The 20,801-nt window shown below is 36.6% G+C and overlaps 1 protein-coding gene across 3 annotated transcripts in view; it reads left to right on the top strand.

Annotated features, from left to right (window-relative positions):
- Positions 1–1,714: 1,714 nt before the first annotated feature.
- The window catches only part of LOC129261353 (probable dolichyl pyrophosphate Glc1Man9GlcNAc2 alpha-1,3-glucosyltransferase), a 52,144-nt gene continuing 33,057 nt past the window's right edge, over positions 1,715–20,801 (top strand). Inside the window, exons 1-4 of one of the 3 annotated variants that reach the window (XM_064099096.1) lie at positions 1,720–1,809; positions 10,104–10,131; positions 15,565–15,643; positions 16,283–16,476. In XM_064099096.1, coding sequence (XP_063955166.1) covers positions 16,373–16,476 — 104 coding nt within the window. In that variant the 5' untranslated portion in view covers positions 1,720–1,809; positions 10,104–10,131; positions 15,565–15,643; positions 16,283–16,372. Of the gene's footprint in view, positions 1,810–10,103; positions 10,132–15,564; positions 15,644–16,282; positions 16,477–20,801 lie in introns of all 3 variants that reach the window. The other 2 variants (XM_064099095.1, XM_064099093.1) reach the window with 2 other exon arrangements.

Below are 20,801 nucleotides of genomic sequence, written 5' to 3'. Positions count from 1 at the left end.
AGATTTAAAAGTTTTTTTTAATATAAATCTAATTAATGATCAGTTTGATGCCATAAAATTATTTTCGGCATCTCATACACACTTTTTAGGCATGGGTAAAGCATAATCCAACATTCACTCTGGTCAATCTTAAACTAGTACATAACACAAAGTTTATATACTACACATTGTTAAGCGTAATTTGTCTTTTCACAGATAGGTTTTAAGTAGCCAATCAAAATTTGGTATCAAGGTAACGTCATATCGGCTTTAAATTATGTTCAGTGGATTCTACGTCCAAAATTACCCATAATCAACATGTTAAAGTAAAAATCTAACACGGAATATAATTTTGGCACACTTTCAACTCATTCTGGCCCACTGTGCGTCGGCTGATTTGTTCGCAAGTCTTAAATGGATGACACTAGACAAACGATTTGAGCTCAGTCGTGTTTTGATGATATATAAATGTGTTCATAATTTAGCACCTTCTTACCTTCAGGTAAACTTAACCAATCCAAATGATGTACATGAACATCATACCAGACAGAGAGACAGTGGATATGTACGCGTGCCCAAGTTTCGAACTGATTGTTATAAGTGTAGTCCAATTGTTTCTTCAATATTTGAATGGAATAAGCTTGATAATTCAATTAGAACAGCTCCTTCTGTCATTTCATTTAAGAGAATGTTTAAAAGAACTTGTAATTTATGAATAACTTGCAGAACATCCACTGTTGTGCGTATTTTGTGTTAGCATGACCTTGATGATTTGGTGTATATCATCAGTATTTTCAAGATGTTGTTCTTAGTTAATTTGATTTATTTATATTCGATTATACGTCAAACGAGTGTCCGTCTGCCTTTTGTTTGCTGCTAAGTTTGTTAATGTTTCGTTTTACATTCAAATCCTAATGTGAATTTTAATGCCGTAACATTCTGTACATATGTTATGCATTTTGTAAATATGTTTATTGTTATTCAGGGCCCCATGGAAGACCACTACTTATTGGTGAATGGGCTACCCTGTCAAAATATCAGAAATAAATAAATAAATAAATAAATAATGGTTAGCTGCAGCTATCGATGAGAAAATGAAAAAGAAACGCGTTAACCAACTATAAAGCTTAGTTAATGGGCCATAGACCGCCAAATTATGTTAGATTAATCGTTTTAAACCTATCAGAACAAACAAAGAAACAAACTGGGGTGAATATATTCATGACTAATTACATACATTTTTACAAGAGATACACTAAAATAGAAAATGAGCAATGTTGAATAGAAACAATTGCTATTGCATGGCCCTAAAGAATACGAATCTGGAATAAATAAAAATATTTAAAGAAGATAAACGAAAAATAAGAAAAGTAGGAAAGCTTTATTTTTGCATTGATGATTATGGAATTATTGTTATTATAATCATTATTATTATTACTATTATTATCAACATCATCATCAATTCATCATTATCATCATCACATCATCATCGTCCTCATCATCATTATTATTACTTTTATTATTTTACCGTGACGTCCGATTTTGATAAAACATGATTCTTCTTATCTTTTTATGTAAATGAATTAGCCTTTATTACCTATAACAGGATAACTGTTGTTGATTAAAAATATGCAAATGAGAAAATGAAACCTATAAAGAAATAAATGAATGACTCACTTCTATTATAAAACTAAAAAATCGAATTTCTTCTAACTCAATCGTACTGTTCGAACAAAAACCAAAGAGGGAGGCATTCATGAAAATGGCAGCCTACATCTGGGTCGTCGTGGCGTGTATTTCCACATTGAAATGCTTGCTTATTCCTTCATAGTAAGTTCAATGAGCAAATTCTGATGAATCTGTGTCATGTTTTAATTATAAAATTTCAGTTGAGAATCATTTATATGCATGCTATGACGTTTTCGATCAATATTAGCTGTCGATTCTTCAAATCAGTTCCTTTTTTTACGTGGTCCCATGTGTTGTAAATAATGTTAGTGAGGTAACGTTTGACGAGGGTCTGGTAAACGAATCAGGGACAACTCTAACCCAGAGAGCTCCCGCCCGCGCAGCGGGCGGGAGCCCAGAAGCTTACCGTGTATTTTACCATTGTCACCGGACTAGGGTGATTTATGGTCTAAATATTTCTCCAAATGAATTGTGAAAACGGAAAGTATACAATTACCACGATTATATGGATGAAGGTCTAACGGAGTAACGAGTGGCAGATTCCTGACATCTGGGCACAGTCTGGAACCTCAAAAAAACGAAAAGTTCTCTCCTTCTACCCAGTCTCGATTGGCCATTTTGTTACGATTTTTAACAAAAATGGCCGATCGAGACGGGGTAGAAGGAGAGAACTTTTCGTTTTTTTGAGGTTCCAGACTGTGCCCAGATGTCAGGAATCTGCCACTCGTTAGACCTTCATCCATATAATCGTGGTAATTGTATACTTTCTGTTTTCACAATTCATTTGGAGAAATATTTAGACCATAAATCACCCTAGTCCGGTGACAATGGTAAAATACACGGTAAGCTTCTGGGCTCCCGCCCGCTGCGCGGGCGGGAGCTCTCTGGGTTAGGACAACTCGGACCACGGGACATCTCGGACCGTGGGCCGAGTTGTCCCACCCGTTTCTTGATTTTTTTTCCACAAACTTGCGTCTATTTTTCCCTCATTTCGAAATTTCTTGTAAAGATTTTCTAGAGATATGGCAAGGCTCGACATTAGCGGTGGCCCAGGGCCACCAGAAATTCACCGCGGGCAACCATTATTGAAAAATATTAATTTTTGGTGGCCCGAATCGGGCAACCAATAATTTTCAGAATAGCGCAAGTTTTCTCCCTAATTTTGCACGCATTTATCAACTTTCTACAGTTCAAATTGCAAGCCAGTTTGTCATGCGCCCTTTTTGTTGATCTACACACAAACACACACACAAAGTTGGCCTACCGCTATAGCATTAAGTAGCTTTTATCCAGCCGGCCGGCTGGCGTGAGCTTTTCATGCTTGAAGCAGCTGTGCGTTAGCAGCCTATTCAGACTCGGGGAGCTGCAATACGAAATGTTGCTACTAAGAAATCTTCCACAGAACTGAAAATCCAAGTCAAAGTCACATTTTACACCAATGAAATGCCCTTCTAGTTCTACGACTACAGACCTTTTTGCTAAAATCTGGTGTATCCTGATTATTTGCAAGCATTAAAAAGAGGAATCATGACCTCTCTTTTGACTCAAAAAGACCGATTTCCAAATGAAAATAATACACATAAAAACACATCTAGGTGAGTACATCACAGTCCCACATGTGCATTTGTATGTATGTTGTTACTTGGTTTCTTTCGAAGCTGTGTCTTTTCTTGTCTTTTCTAGCCAAAAATAAACAGACAGTTACTTTCTTTCTTGTTTATAAATGACTTCTTAAACAACTCTTGAGAAAGTAAATACTTTGGGAAGGCATTTCATTAATATGAAATGTGAATTTTTTCCAACATTTTGGCAAATTTAGGGAAGGAATTTTCTCACACTTTTTTTGCCCTTTTATTACTTTCTTTGCCCTTTTATTACTTTCTTTCATTTTTTTTTACAGTGGTTAAACCATTTATACCCATTTATTAATTTTTAATGTTTTTCTTTATATTTTTCGGGCCACCAAACTTTAATATGGGCCACCAAAAAAAATTATTTGAAGGTTTTGGTGGCCCGAACGGGCCACCACCAAAAAAAGTTAATGTGGAGCCTTGGATATGGTCAGTTGGTAATGTTCTTCACTTTCTATTACTTTTTTTTCGCTGAAATTAAAAAAAAAGTGTAATTTTACTTTTTTTAGGCGTTTTTCGAGAGCTCGCGATTCCCATAGGCGCGTGTGTATTAACAGTGTCGGTGCTCGGCTCGGCCCCGCTTAACAACTGACTTGATTTTGTGATCATTTCTCCCCAAGTTACCACTTTTATCGCAGAAGATGGACTTTCTTGACCTTGTATTCCATTAACTCCATTTTTTCATCACAAGGATAAAATTCGGTGTATATGCACGATTCTGTTAAAGTTTTACACCTTTTCTCTCTGGTCGTAAGAAGCGAACAACCGATGAACGGTCCGCTGCTCTTCATCGCAATTCTACGTAGCTCGGCCGCCAAAACTTGCTGGTGGGATTCAGCCCGAATCCCCAAGCCCAATGGAAGTGGGCGTGCACAGTCAAAGAGCTGAGCTTGAGTGAGAGTGAACTAGAGCTTGAAGAAAGGGGTCAGGACGTACCTATAGGCTCTGCTTTTTTTTTGGTAAATATATATATGTAGTTTTTTATTTTGTCTATATTGATTTTCCCTGGTGTAGAGCTTTGAGATTGTAATAATTTGATATGCTTCAATTTCTTTGGCTGAGTGACTGGTGTGGATGTTTGAGTCGCACAAAAAATACTTAACGTGGATGGGAGCTTGGGGTGTTTCCACTCCTGCCCCCGAAATGTGAAAAAATATTTGCGGTGTAGATGTGTGGGCATGCCGGGCTGAGGGTAGCCATCAATAAAAAAAAAATTATTTGGGGGCGTAATTTTTAATCAAATTGATTATTTTTAGGCCTTTTTATTTTTTTTATACATTTTATTTATATTTTTTATATTGAGTTTCCCTGGTGTAGAGAGCTGAGTTTTAAGTTGCAATAATTAATATGCTTCAATTTCTTTGACTCTGAGTGTGACTGTGGTGTGGATGTTTGAGTCGCAAAAAAATTACTTTTACCTGGGTGGGGGCTCGGGGCGATTTCACTCCTGCCCCCAAAATGTGAAAAAATATTCGCGGTGTAGATGTGTGGGCATGCTGGGCTGAGGGTAGCCATCAATAGAAAATGTTTCATTAGGGGGCTTGATTTTTGTCTCACCTGCATAGCAGAGTGAGACTATAGGCGCCGCTTTTCCGACGGCGGCGGCGGCGTCAACACCAAATCTTAACCTGAGGTTAAGTTTTTGAAATGACAGCATAACTTAGAAAGTATATGGACCTAGCTCATGAAACTTATACATAAGGTTAATCAAGTATCACTGAACATCCTGCATGAGTTTCACGTCACATGACCAAGGTCAAAGGTCATTTAGGGTCAATGAACTTTGGCCGAATTGGGGGTATCTGTTGAATTACCATCATAACTTTGAAAGTTTATGGATCTGATTCATGAAACTTGGACATAATAGTAATCAAGTATTACTGAACATCCTGTGCAAGTTTCAGGTCACATGATCAAGGTCAAAGGTCATTTAGGGTCAATGAACTTTGGCCAAATTGGGGTATTTGTTGAATTACAGCCATAAATTTGAAAGTGTGTTGGTCTAGTTCATAAAACTTGGACATAATAGTAATCAAGTATCACTGAACATCCTGTGCGAGTTTCAGGTCACATGATCAAGGTCAAATGTCATGTAAGGTCAAAGAACTTTGGCCACGTTGGGGGTATTTGTTGAATTGCCATCATATCTCTATAAGTGTATTGGTCTAGTTCATAAAACGTGGAAATAAGAGTAACCAAGTATCACTGAACATCTTGTGCGAGTTATAGTAGTTTTCAAAATCAGCACTGCTGCTATATTGAATCGCGTGATGCAGGTGAGACGGCCAGAGGCATTCCACTTGTTAATTTAACTTATTATTTTTAGGCCTATTTATTTTGTATATAAATTTCATTTTTATTTTTCATATTGAGTTTCCCTGGTGTAGAGAGCCGAGTTTTAATTTGCATTAATATGCTTCAATTTAGTGGCGTACGCAGGGGGTGGTTACAGGCATTCAAACCCCCTTAATTTTTTTTTATACTCAACCCCCCCCCCCCCCCCCATTCATATATTTATATTAAATTTTTTTAAGTTTTACAGGATTTTAATTACAAGCTCGCCTGCTTCAATTGCTCCCTCTTTGTTTGTAATTCATTTTCCCTGGTGTAAAACTTAAGTTTAGTTCTGTGCCTTTTTGTGGTGTGGCTTACTTGAGTAAGCCACACAACTGTTTTTGGGGTGGAAATTAGCCGGAAACACCAATGGGGGAAGTGGACGCATGTGCACAGCCTGAGCTGGGAGACTAGCTTGGCCCTGCAGTTGTGAATAATATGGGGGGTTTTTTCAATCAATTTTCTGTTTCTGGGCCTAATTTTTAATTTAATTATTATTTTTTACAGGATTTAAAATGATTCAATTCATTTCCATTCCTTGTTCCTCCCTGATTTATTTTCTTGAAAGGAATGCTCCTCCCATTCGCCTCATTCTCTCCCATCATCTCCATTCCTCCCACCATCTCTTGTGTCAACATTTTATCAACTACGTGAACTGCAACTTGCATAATTCATGTAAATAATATAAAAGTCAACAATTTTCTAACTGGTACACCTTAAATGATTACATCCATAATTATGATACCAGGAACTAGAAAATGTAGATTGGAAAACAACACTAAGGCAACTTAGTGTTAGATACAGAGTTCAGTTTTCTAGAATGGGTGATATTCTATTAAAGAAAAACAAAAACAACATCACTCCAAAGTTTCATAAGGAACTGCAAAAATCATTTGATAAAAACAAAACCCTCTTCATAATCTGCTAATTGCAATATTGTATTGACCACCCTTCTGTTTTTAAAACCCAGACAAGCATGATTTGTTGTTACCCCCCCCCCCCCTCCATGTACCTGTCATTTCTTTGTATTTCCCCTCTTTTTCTTTTTTTTTTCTATTGATCGATGTATCAGTGTTTAGTATTGTTGTCTTTTTTTATACCAGTAACAGAATATGAATTTAATTGAAATGAGAGTGATGAACATAAAGAGAAAAGGAGACAATGATAAGAATGGAGATAAAATATGATTTAAAAATATTACAATTTACAGAATATATTTATTCAAAGATCACAATTCATTTTTATTAATGTTTACATTTCAAATTTGAATAAGTTAATTAAGTGATGCATTTTGGAACAATACTAAATTAAATACATTTTATATTGAATAAACAATAATTGGTAAAAATACGAAACACAAAACTTCTTACTCTATTATTTCCTCCTGTAAAAAAAAAAAATGAATGAAATGGACATTAGTTCCAGTGGCGAATCGGGGGGGGGGGGGGGGGGGGCACATTCGGCCCTTCCCCCCCCCCCCCCCTTGAGAGGTACTCAAAAGGCAACTGAGAACCTTTTTTTCTTTGCTTGTCAAATTTTTCCTGGGGAAAAAATTACTGTGATTTGGTAGTGAAGACCTTTTGTCAAAAAATTCCTATACAAAATGCCCCCCCGGCCCTGTAGGGAAATTTTGGATCCGCCCCTGATTATATTTCAAATGGGAATAAGACTGAGAGGCCCTTGTTGAACCGGCCAACTGAGTATTATAAAACTTGATTGAAAAAAATATTCACAACTGCAGGGCAAGGCTTCAGTCTCCAGGCTAACGACTGTGCAAGTACGTCCACTTCCATTGGCAATTCCGGCTGAATTCCACCCCGGCAGCCTGACATCCACCCTTAAGACCAAGAAATGAAATTAAAGTAAATCAGGGAAAAACAAGGAATGGAAAGGGGCACAATGAATTTCATCATTTTATTTTAAATCCTGTAAAAAATGAAATAATTTAATTAAAAATTAAGCCCCCAAATAAAACATTTTTATTGATGGCTATACCCTCAGCCTGGCATGCCCACACATCTACACCGCCAATATTTTTTCACATTTTGGGGGCAGGAGTGAAATCGCCCCGAGCCACCACCCAGGTAAAAGTATTTTTTGTGCGACTCAAACATCCACACCACAGTCACACTCAGAGTCAAAGAAATTGAAGCATATTAATTATTGCAACTTAAAACTCAGCTCTCTACACCAGGGAAACTCAATATAAAAATAAAATGTCAAAAAATGAATAAAAAGGCCTAAAAATAATCAATTTGATTAAAAATTAAGCACCCAAATAACACATTTTTTATTGATGGCTACCCTCAGCCCGGCATGCCCACACATCTACACCGCGAATATTTTTTCACATTTCGGGGGCAGGAGTGAAACCGCCCCGAGCCCCCATCCACATTAAGTATTTTTTGTGCGACTCAAACATCCACACCAGTCACACTCAGTCAAAGAAATTGAAGAATATTAAATTATTACAATCTTAAAGCTCAACACCAGGGAAAATCAATATACATGTATAGACAAAATTAAAAAATACATATATATATTTACCCCAAAAAAGCAGAGCCTATACGTGCGTACACTGCCAAGCTTCAAGAGGTAGCTTCAAGCTCTAGTTCACTCTCTCTCACTCAGTCAAGCTCAGCTTGCAGTACGACAATACGCCAGACGGTGGGCTGTACTTATAGAGAAGAAGAAGAAGCTCTTTGACTGTGCACGCCCACTTCCATTGGGGATTCGGGCTGAATCCCACCCCGCCAGTTTCGGCGGCCAAGATACGTAGAATTGCAATGAAGAGCAGCGGAACGTTCATCGGTTGTTCGCTTCTTACGATCAGAGAGAAAAGGTGAAAAACTTTAACAGAATCGTGCATATACAACGAATTTTATCCTTGTGATGAAAAAATGGAGTTAATGGAATACAAGAAAGTCCATCTTCTGCGATAAAAGTGGTAACTTGAGGAGAAATGATCACAAAATCAAGTCAGTTGTTGAGCGGGGCCGAGCCGAGCACCAACACAGTTTATACACGCGCGCCTATGGGAATCGCGAGCTGTCGAAAAACGCCTAAAATTACACCTTTTTTTTTTATTTCAGCAAAAAAAAAGTAATAGAAAGTGAAGAACATTACCAACAGACCATGTCTCTAGAAAATCTTTACAAGAAATTTCGAAATGACGGAAAAATAGACGCAAATTTGTGGGGAAAAAATCTTGAAATGGGTGGGACAATTCGGCCCGCGGTCCGAGATGTCCCGTGGTCTGAGTTGTCCCAACCCCCTGGTAAACAATCGCCCGACTAATGTTAGACCAAAAGCTTCAGTCTCAGTATTTTGGTTGTTCCGCTGAACTGCATGTACGTTGGCTCCACTCATCAATACATAGACTGAAGAGCTTGGAGGCCCATACGTACAGCCAACGTATAAGTGAACTAACGTTTTATAGGTCGTGATTTAAAAGTACTGTTTTTAACTCAAGCGAAATTTACAGTTTCATGGTTTCCATTGGCATTAATTATCAGGAATATAAATCACTTTAAGTAATTGCGTACCTTGGACCGGAGTTATTGATAAAAATCCTCTGGATGATCGACATTTTCACCTGAGCTGACGGTTTTTCTTGCAAGTTGCCATCTTGAATGACGTCATCGATTTTTAATTGTCTCGATATATCGAATGTCGTCTGCTACCTGTGTTCGTAGCGGTTTAGCTCGCATGTGGAGCAGATCGCATAATAATTAATATCGAAAGCAATATCGATATCACATTTGTAAATTGTTGATGTACTCTCTGTTCGTTTGTAAATATCTCATATTTTGGCTGCCATTTTGGGAGTGATTCTGGTGTCCAAGTCGCAAGTAAACATCGGTAAAGTACCATTTTCACACCTTTTAATCTATTTCGTTGACTGTTATTCATTGATTATATATGAAAGATTGATATCTTGTAGTTTATAAATCCTAAGAGTGTAAATTCGATGTAAAAAAGCATATCGAAGTGTGGACAGTTAATCGGCAAAAGGGAGGATGAGATAACACATGCAAGCTCACACTAACACACTACCGTCGGTGAATGGGGATGATAGTAAAATGTCAGAAATTGTTGAATAAATCCCCAGAAACGACGGTTATTCCTGTATTTTGCTCGACTAGCCAGGAGGCTCCTAGAGTTAGAGATTAATGTCATATCACTGAAGTGCTTTATCTCCATGGAGCCAGGGACGGGATGCCATTGCTCTACATGCACCAAGTATTTTGGAGACAATTACCGTATGTTGAGCACTCCAAAATATTATTACTTGTTTTCTAGGTTTTGAGCCCAAACTTATGTAGATTCTAAATGGGCTAAAAGTATATTTAGCGTGTATATGTTCAAATGAATCGAAAAAATAGCAAAAAATAATTAAGAGCAGGAGCGTTTTCTCACAGTCTGTTATTGTCGCCATCTTGTCTTCTTTGTTATGCACGCTACATGTAGACCAGTTGAAGCGGGATTTAGCATCAAGGTGAGATTCATGATATTTATCAGCAAATGCACGCATTTTTTTATCTAGCACCGCTCATGATTTTGCCACCCTCTATACGGGTCTGGTAGCTAGGCTACATAACATAGAAGATAATTCCTTGCCTGTGTCACTTTTTCTTTTCCTTCCCATCCCCCCCCCCTCTCTCTCACCCACTCTCTCCTTTTCTCTCTCTTTGTTACCTTCAGTTTTCTTCTCATTCCCCCTGTCATTTTCATTTACTAGTAATTATAAATTCATTTGATTAAGGATTAAGGATGTTTCAATTTCTGGGTTTCTGTATCCCTCTTGAAATTGAATTGAAAATTTGTGTTCTTAACTGTAGAGGGGGTATGGTTATTACTTAAATATCTTTACCCATAATTCGTCCATACAGGTTTATATTATCTATATCACATATTGTTTTCAATCACTCATGTCGCATGCTACACCCCTTTATATTAAGAGAACTTTATTATTGTTTAGTTATTAATATACTGTATATTGTAAATCAACCACTGGAATTGGGACAGGAGGCTTTATGCCACAGTAATTCAGTTAACTTTTTCTGTCTGTGGCATTCCAATGGTTGTTATTTCTTATTTTGTAATTTGTATTATTAAATACTGAAATGTATTTTGTAATGTTTGCCGAATAAATAATAATAATAACAAAACTTGGACATAAGAGTAATCATGTATCACTGAACATCCTGTGCGAGATTCAGGTCACAGGACCAAGGTCAAAGGTCATTAAGGGTCAATGAACTTTGGTCATATGGGGGGTATTTGTTGAATTGGCATCATAACTGAGAAAGTTAATGGATCTCCATGTAGTTCATGCCATGGAAAAATAGACATAAGGGTAATCAAGAATAAATGATTGTTTTGCACACATCTTAGATCACATGATCATGGTCAGAGGTCATTTTGGGTCAATGGACAGTAGTTTATCATCATATGAATGTTTTCTTTTGTGAATTATTATTCAATAGCTGTTTTCAAAGTCAGCACTGCTGCTATATCGAATCGCGTAATGCAGGCGAGACTGCCAGAGGCGTTCCACTTGTAATATGATATATGTATGATATTATTTCTCAGTGTTTATTTCAAATTTTGATATTTCCAAGAAGAAATTCTGTCAATTTCACATTGAATTGTTATCAGCAATTGTTATTCAATGGAAAAGATCCATTCAACCGGAATTGTTGTATCCTTTACCAACACTATCCACGAGCTTTAAAATAGTTAGTGCAAAATAGTTACAGGGTGGAATAAACCATTAATAAGCGGCTGTACACTGGTGCAGTTACTCTAGACCGAAAGCTTCAGACTCTGTAAAGTGGTTTTGCTGAACTACGTTGGCTCCACTCACCAATACATGTAGACTGGAGTGTTGGGGGGCCCGTACGTAGAGACAACATATTAGCAGTAACGTTACATCTAAACCTGTGAATAACAATGGTTATTCCTGTCTAGGTTTTGAGGGGGAAATAATTTCTGACATTTTCCTGTAATGAGTGATAATGCTTGTGTAATGTGTATGATGAGTGTTGTGGTTATTGACTGTGCTGGCTTGTGAAATAATTTTAACTTGTGTCGATTCACTGCACATGTCGGATTTACATGTAGGGTGCGTTTATGTCTATTATTAGTTGCGATGCTGAATTTGAACTCAATGTAAAATCTTGAAATTTATCGCCACCTTTCAGTGCTGTGACTACAGACTCTGTGATTGATTCGACAGAGCGCATTACAAGTAAGCGTTTGAAGGCAATTCGTGCGAGAGCCACAGAATCTCACCCCATGAGATATGCAACCGTGAGTTGCAGCAGCCATTGACATCTGCATCGCCCTTGAATCCACTGTAAAATGAAGGTTCTAGTCAATAAAGGAACTAAATAAAAAATGAATTAAACTGATTTAAGATGAATTTCGTAATATTGTGCCATGTATGTATACATGTACAGTGTTTTGGATCATAAATGCAAATGAAAGCACACATTCTTGCATAAATTTGCATAATTTAAATTTTGCTTCGCTGGAAATAGATGCTTTAACACTTTGGCTCCACTATTATCTATTATGGCAGTTGTTTACATTAATTCAAGATGATTTTTGACATCTGATGGGACATTACCTTGGACTTGCCCAAGAATAATAATTTATACATTCCTTATTCTGAAAATCAGACATTTCTACATCAGACTAGATCTACATTTACTTCCAGGTGTAATACATTTTGCGGTGATCCTTTATATCAGGTTAAAAATGAAATAAATGCCCCTCAATTTTCAATTCACATAGAGATTTTCGTTCATAACTGCTTGCGGAGGGGAGGCGGGGGGGTAGAAGTAAGAAAGAGCCACACAGGTACAAGTACATATTTTTAAAGTGTTCCTTTATTGTCAAGGTACATGTAATAGACAAAGTAAATGCCCCTGGCCTTAATCTTTTATGTGTAACATACTGTTATTCTGAATGAGATTGTCCATAATTACTTATACCTCGGTCACATTTGCTCTACGGCGGCCGTATGGCGAGTCGAAAACAGCCATTTAAATAATTTTATATTCAAGCCACCTATGTATAGCTGGTACAAAAATGTTAAAAAGGCTGTTTTCGACTCGCCGTATGGCCGCTTTAGAGTAAATGTGACCGAGGTATTACTTCCATTCATAGCTGCACCTATTTTTCTTCATTGCAATAAAATTAAACCCAGTGGAAAGAGATGGGAGAACAGTACCTTCTATTTGTTTTATGTACAGAGCTCATTGATCTGTACATGAAAGATACTTTATTACCAGTCTTCGTTACATATATTTCCACAACACCGAACATTGTTTGGCCTGGAACAAAGGGTAATCCTCCCCCTGCGGGCTCGGAAATAAAGTCGCCCCTAAAAACTCCCGGAAAAGTTGTCTTTCATCTGTGGATGCAAAGATCATTTTGTGAATCCCAAGAAAAACAAGCGAGGGCATCGAGCAGAGCAGCTGACACCAAATCTTGTTTTCGGTGAGGCTCAAAATAGGCTAGATTTATTTTGGCTGCCTCACTTTTTATCATGTCGCCCCTGGGGAAGAAAAACATGTCTTCCGTTCCAATTAGTAAGGTTAGGGTACGGCAGTCGATGATGAGATTTTTTTGAATGAAGAGGCTGGGGAATTTCTATGTGATGGTTGGCTGGCCTCTGGCAAAGTTTTGATCATGTGAGATACAGTATATTGATGTCTGTTCATGTATGTTGTGTTTTGGTAAATCTAAGATTTATTATTATTTCATGTTTGAATTCATCGCCACATAAGATTAAAAAATTATACATATATCATAACTTCATAAGACAAATATTTTGTGAAAATGTGATATAAAATTTCGTATTGATTGGTAAAACTTTGATGTAATGGATACAAGTTTGTTTATCGTGGTAAAAAAGTCTTCAATTTGCATTGTTTATCTGCCTCTGCCCATAGAGATATATTGCAAACTATCTGGGGGGTTTTTCCTATTATTATTATCAAATACAATTTCTTGCCTGTATTCCATACGTGTCAGGTCTTTGCTTTAAGTACTTTCATTTCCAGGTCATCCGTCTATCCAGTTTTCATGCTCACGATAATGTAAATTGCGGGGGATTTGGGCAATTTCACCACCAAAATACTCAAAGAGGCCAGGGCCCCGTCTTACAAAGAGTTACGATTGATCCAATCAATCGTAACTATGGAAATCCATCAGTGTCATAATTGTTTTTACAGGAAATTTGCAAAATGTCCTTTGTAAACAATGGAGAGCACACCAAATTGTCAAGAAATCAATGAATTTATTGGATATATATTCATATCTAGAATTTTTTTTTAGCAAACATGCATTTTATATGTTGACATTGCTGGCTTTCCATAGTTGCGATTGATTGGATCAATCGCAACTCTTTGTAAGACGGGCTCCTGGAATATAAAAGAGGAGCCATGATAAATCCCAATTTAATATATATTTGCAATGTTATTGTAAAGCTCATCCAGCGTTGCAGATTTAGGCAGTGAGTTGTGAAAAGTAATCCCCCGAAAATAAAACATTTAATTTTTCGCCTGAAATGTACTGTAATATATTCTCTTTGGTCTGTCAATGACAGAGGCATACATGTATGTTAATATTTGGCTGAACTATGCAGTTGAGAATCCTGATCTAGTTTTAGATTTGATTCTTAATGCAATAATGAATACACCTACATGTACATATATCATATTAGGGAATTCCTGGATGATGCTTTATCTTGTTTTCATTGTGGGGGAAAAGATTTCTGACAAATATACATAAAATCATTTCATAACTTTGTTTTGTAACTTTCTGGGTCACTCTTATTTTGTAATACCTCATCTCTCCTGCGGATGTCATCAATTTCTCTTATACCCTTTGCAATAATTCACTGCTTCGGGGAAGGCGATTATGACGGCCGAGCAACAATGCCATTACAAGTACATCGGTGGTTCCACCGCATTCGACATCCCACGACTGGGCATTCTCGTCCCGATCCCTTGAGGCCAATGCAAGGGCGCCTGACTGAAAGTTCATGAAAATAGCATAACAGATGAGCCAATAATTTCAGCGGGAAATATAATACGTTATAGCTCCAAGGATTGGATTTTATTGAGTATATTGTCCAAGCATATTAGTATAGATGGTGTCCCATTTTTTTTCCACCGATATGATTAAAGTGTTTTTTTTTTTAATACCGTGACAAATTTCTTTGTAGTATCATTTTTATAAATGGAATCTTTCCACTTGGATATTGTCATTGATATTTTCTTGTGGAATTATTTTCCTTTACTTGTGAAAATTGTAGGCATTGTTCCTGGTTATCAGTGAATAAGCCTCTATTTTGATGTAACATGATGACATGTACATGTAATTAGTGTGTGACAATTTCTTTTCACCAGTAGGATAAAAGTGTTTTTTTACCATAGGGTATTTTTTGCAGTATGGTATCCTTTTTCAGAAATGCAATCTTTTTATTAGATTAATGTTGATATTTCCCCCTTTTGTGATTAAAAAATTGATTTTTTTTTCATGTTATATTTCCTGTTTATCGTACAATAAGTCTTATTTTTTATCATCAATAACTGATCTTTCCTGATCAGGGTACAGCTGCAAAAACAAATATAAATCAATTTTCATGAAATATACATTTAGGCCAGTGGTTTGATACACATGCATATCACCACTTTTTATATTTACATATAGTGTGGCACCACATGAAAAAAAATACTTTGTAAAAAAAGTAGAAATATTGGGAATTTCTCACTCTGTCATAATGTGAGTGGATTTTTGTGTTTATTTTAAATTATTGTATTTTGGGGGAGAGGGGTTACAATTTTCGAGGAAAATAATATGTGATTCTTTCTATACTCATTCAAAAACAAATTTTTGTCCCGTTTCCACTCAGTCGATCTACTGATTTTGAAGTGCATCGTAACTGGCTAGCCATCACACACAGTCTTCCTGTTTCCAAATGGTATTTTGAGGTAAGTTCATATAAAAAGAAAAACTCTTTTAAATATTTCATTAAGAAAATAGTAATACTACTCATACAAAGGGTTTTATATGAGTAGAAGTACGTGAACAGCTATGAATCAGCATTCCTTTTTCAGTTATTTGATTTCTACATCAGTCACCGGCATATTGTGGTTTAAAACCAGTAGATCTTTTGCTGATCTATGCTATTTGTCAATTTTTGTTTTAATATCATGGCCATAATGGCCACCATACATGTATTTCAATGTTGATCAGAACATGTTCATCTATAGGTTCAAAATTGAATTCAAATTCCTGTAAACTGTTCAAGAAGCTTGTAAATATACAAGCCTGAAGTTACTCATGGTTTGCCAGACATAGCAGTGATTTAGCACATGATTTGCCCTAGAATTGGAGAAGTTACATTTCATTGTACATTTTTACAATTGATGACTGGTGTAAAATATATACATGTATCTCTATAATCTGTAAAACACTTTTCAAAGTTGCCCTGATGTATTATGTGCTACATGTATATGTTTGAAAAGTCTAGCAATGCTTTCGGCATACAGTATCATGATTTCATGTAGCCCTATGATTATAGTACACGAGAAGCCTATTCAAACTTCTCACAATGCTTCTTCTTGTAGGACACTTCAGAATGGACCCTGGATTACCCACCGTTCTTTGCATGGTTCGAGTACTTCCTGTCCCAGGTCGCCGTGTTCTTCGACCCTGAAATGCTCAAGGTCGATAACCTCGGCTACGCGTCAGCAGCCACCATTCTCTTCCAGCGTCTCTCTGTCATCATAACCGACCTTGTCTTGGCGTATGCAGTCAAAGAGTAAGTCAGATTTCCATAAGTGTTCATCCATAAATTGTCTGTTTGATTTTGAGAGCAAAAGAAAGTCAACAGACCAGGAGCCAGAATTCATAGAGAAGTACATATACAACTATGGTAACATTGCATTATAATGTGAACTGCTGTGGTGACATAGCTTACTAGCCAATCAGTCGAGATTTCAATTGTAGCAAAATTACCATGTTTGTAAATTTTGTTATGAAACAAGCACTAGATTTCTATGATGATTATGACAATGTGGATCCACAATAGTAATGTGATTTCATTATCAATAGAGTTTGTGTGCCTTATGTATGAATGTATCTGAATACTTTCTTTTACACACTTTGCCTTTTCGAACACCCTTACCCATTGCAGTTTTCCGTTGATAGTTTCTCATTGAGTCTGAGGTATCATAAAAAATACATGTCATTAATTTTCAATGACAAACTGTTGAAAGTTCCTGAATTCCTTGTGTCTGATTGGCTCAGAGCGATTCAATGACAAGGAATGTTTTGTGAAAGTGTCCTATGATCTGATTCTGTCACTAGAACATGAATTCCATCCCTATTGGTTCACAATGTAGTTTCTGAGTTCCATGCATCTGATTGGCTCAGAACAATTCACTGACAAGATGTTTTGTGAAAGGTTCCCCTTGATCTGATTCTGTCACTAGAACATGAATTCCCTCCCGATTGATTCACTGGTGGGAATAGGGTTTCCATATTAAGTCCTTCCTACTCAGCAGGGATCCATTCCGGGAGGAGTACTTGACAGAAGAGGTCTAATTGTGTCTTCGCATTTCTGTTTCTTCTATTTAATTAGAATTCAATGAAAGTATGTCGTGCTTAGCTCTCATTCTCTATAGATTTGCAAGAGTGATTGTAATTTGTTTCATGTTTATGGATATTTTGTTTTCTTTTCTGGAAGGATAGTCTGATTTCTCTTGTTGGAATCCAACCTATGGAAAGGTGAAATATAATTTGCGGCCATTCTCTGCCTTTGTTCATTCTGTTAAATGGATAAAGAAAGAGAAAAGGGCCACCATGCACCTTATGATTGGTCTGCGACCCGATCATGGAATAAAACGGAGTATAAATTTGATGCTAATACTGAGAGATGAAATATCTTACTGCATGATGTTCTAAATCATCAAACCAGTACAAATCTGGGGCTATGCTACCATCCTTATTAGAATAAAATTGAATATGATATCTACACGAGTCGTAATGACATCATTGCAATTTGAAACTTATTTGGCGTTTACTTCAAAATAGAGGCTTGCAATCATCCAAACATTTTATATTTGTATTCTTTCAGTTACCTGTAATTTGACCCTCAAAAAGAATCATTTCATTTACATTTTCATAAAATAAGCAAAATGGGATTTGAAACAAAATCGGATTGTGTACCAGTTGTTAGGTGAACGGTGGCCTTTAACCCAATCTAGGTCGCGGCCGTGCGACTCTTTACTCTCAAGTCTTGCGCATCTTTTGAGACCAAATTTGCAACGCCTGGGTATGCGTTTCTGAAATTACGCAACATTTTTTAAGTGCATGTCAGACCAAAAATTCCTCAAAAACGTGATTTTGTGTACAAAGTCAATGCTAATTGTGTTTTCAACAAAAAATCATTAAAATGTATGATTATTTTTAGTTTTGCTTGTCTAATATGGATTTATTTTTTTCATGATCTCAAAAGAGTCCCCAACAAAGTTCATTGAATAAACAATGAAAAACAAAAGATTTTAAAAACATACATAAAAATACATAAGAAATTGCAAAAAACAATATACTAGTAATATATAAGAAATTGATCAGATGTCACAATTTTTCTCGTTCATTTGCTAAGAACACCACAAAGAGTTTCTTCACCCAAAATTAGAACATTTGGAGCCTTATTTGGGGAATCAGAGGAAAAAGTATGATTTTGCATACTAATTATGCATAAATTAGCATAATCAATTAATAATTATTTGCATGAAATAAATTAATACAGAATTTTGTAGATTATGTCCCAGGTAACCTGCTTGCCAATTTTTTGCGCATTCGCGCGATCGACGGCCGAGATCTCAAGGGGGAGCCTGGGAGGCCCCCCCGCCATATGATCTCCCAAAATACCCCAGTTTAAAAAAAGGCCCTTCAAAAGCTGCAAATTTAAGTGTGTCATCGTGTCCCAGTGCCCATCACAAACTAGCTTGTTGATTGATCATATATTTTGTTGCGCAATTATTTTCACCTAATATTCAAGGTAATCCATCGTAATATCAGCCCTCTGATTAGTCACTAATGTTTTGAAAATGGGGAAGACCCAGTAAACCTACACTGCAAAAACTCTGGTGGTGTTTTAACACCAGCCCGGAATCTATATACATGTATGTCCACACCAGAAAAGGGTTAAACAACACCAGTTTCGTTTTGGTCTAACACCAGAAGGTGTTTATTCAACACCAATTAGTAATAGTATTAAAACAGCATCGGTTTGATTCCAAACTGGTGGTGTTTCAATATTTTTCTGGTGTGGACATATATAGATTCCGGGCTGGTGTTAAATCAACACCGGAGTTTTTGCAGTGTAAACAAAATTATCAATTGGTTGTAATCTTTTCCCTGGTTCATCTTTTTTTATAGTACAATAAAATACATGTTTCGGGGATGGGGGGGTCATCCTCAGCCCCGTGTATTTTTCCCCCTTGTTCATCACCTTAAAGGGATGGTCCGGGCTAAAAAATATTTATATCTAAATAAATAGAGTAAAATTCACAGAGCAAAACGCTGAAAATTTCATCAAAATCGGATAACAAATAATGAAGTTATTGAATTTTAAAGATTTGCATTATTCCAGTGAAACAGTTCTAGGCATGTCTTCATGAATATTCATTAGGTGGGCTGATGATGTCATATCCTCACTTGTTCTTTTGTCTTTTATTATATGAAATTATTAAAGTTTATTCAAAATTTTTCTACCAAGAACTAAAACAATTGGATTGACAACTGATTAAGTTGCACATTAGTTATTTATTGCCACAACTTATTTCATCCTAATGGAGACACATCATTTACACATGTATGAAAGAATTATGATTTCATGTAATTATAAAGAAAAAGGAAAGTGGGGATATGTCATCATCAGCCCACCTAATAAATATTCATGAGGATGTGCATATGACTGTTTTCACAAAATATTGATAAACTTTAAAATTCAATAACTTCGTTATTTTTCATCCGATTTTGATATAATTTTCAGCATTGTCTTCTGTGAATTTTAGTATTTTACGCTATTTAATGTTTTCAGCCTGGACCATCCCTTTAAGATTTGAATATAGTGCAATATAATACATATATATAGGGGGGGGGGGGTCGTGTAACCTTTCCCTGGTTCTAGTGCAATAGAATACATGTTCATGTATGGGGGAGGAGGGGTTGCCCTGAGTCCCTGTGTTTTTCCCCCTTGTTCATCATCATCATATATACATGTACATGTACTGTATAGTGCAATAGAATACCTGTATGGGGTAGGGAGTCACATCAATCCCCATGTATTTTTTCCCTGGTTCATCATCCTTAGATATGAATACATTGCAATAGAAAGCATGGAGGGGGGAGTGGCCTGAGTCCCCATGTGTTTTTCTTCCCTCGCTCATCATCTTTATACATGTATATGAATGCAGTGCAAGAGAATACATGTATGGGGGGGTCACCCTAAGCCCCTGTGTATTTTCACCCTGGTTTATCATATTCAGATATGAATATAGTGCAATATTTAGAGTACACGTGTACATGTATGAGGGGGGGGTACTGTAAGGTTCCCTAAACCCCATGTAATTTTTCTCCCTGGTTCATCATGCAATATGTATGGAGGGGGTCCCCTGAACCCTCATGTAATATTTTCCCTCATTCGTCATCTTTAGATATGAATATAGTGCAATAGAATACATATATGAGGGGGGGGGGGGGCCTGAGCCCCCATGTGTGTTTACCCCTTGCTTATCATCAGATATGAATATTGTAATGAAATGTGGACATACATGTAGGGGTAATCCAGTATCATTGCTCATCTTGCACAAGTCTTGGGTCACCTGATCAAGATCAAAATATGTACAATGTAGTATTATATTATTATATTAATGGCATTTTTTGTGAATGCTTATTCTATCTAGTCGTTTTCAAAGTCAGCACTGCTGCTATATTGAATCGCATAATGGAGGCAAGACTACCAGAGGTACTCCCCTTGTTTTCCCTGGTTCATCATCTTTAGATATGAATATAGTGCAATAGAATATATATATGGGGGATGCCCTAATCCCCCATGTATTTTCCCCCTATTTC

The sequence above is a fragment of the Lytechinus pictus genome, chromosome 5, assembly GCF_037042905.1.
Source record: "Lytechinus pictus isolate F3 Inbred chromosome 5, Lp3.0, whole genome shotgun sequence".
NCBI lineage: Eukaryota > Metazoa > Echinodermata > Echinoidea > Temnopleuroida > Toxopneustidae > Lytechinus > Lytechinus pictus.
This window is presented reverse-complemented; position numbering and strand designations above follow the sequence as displayed.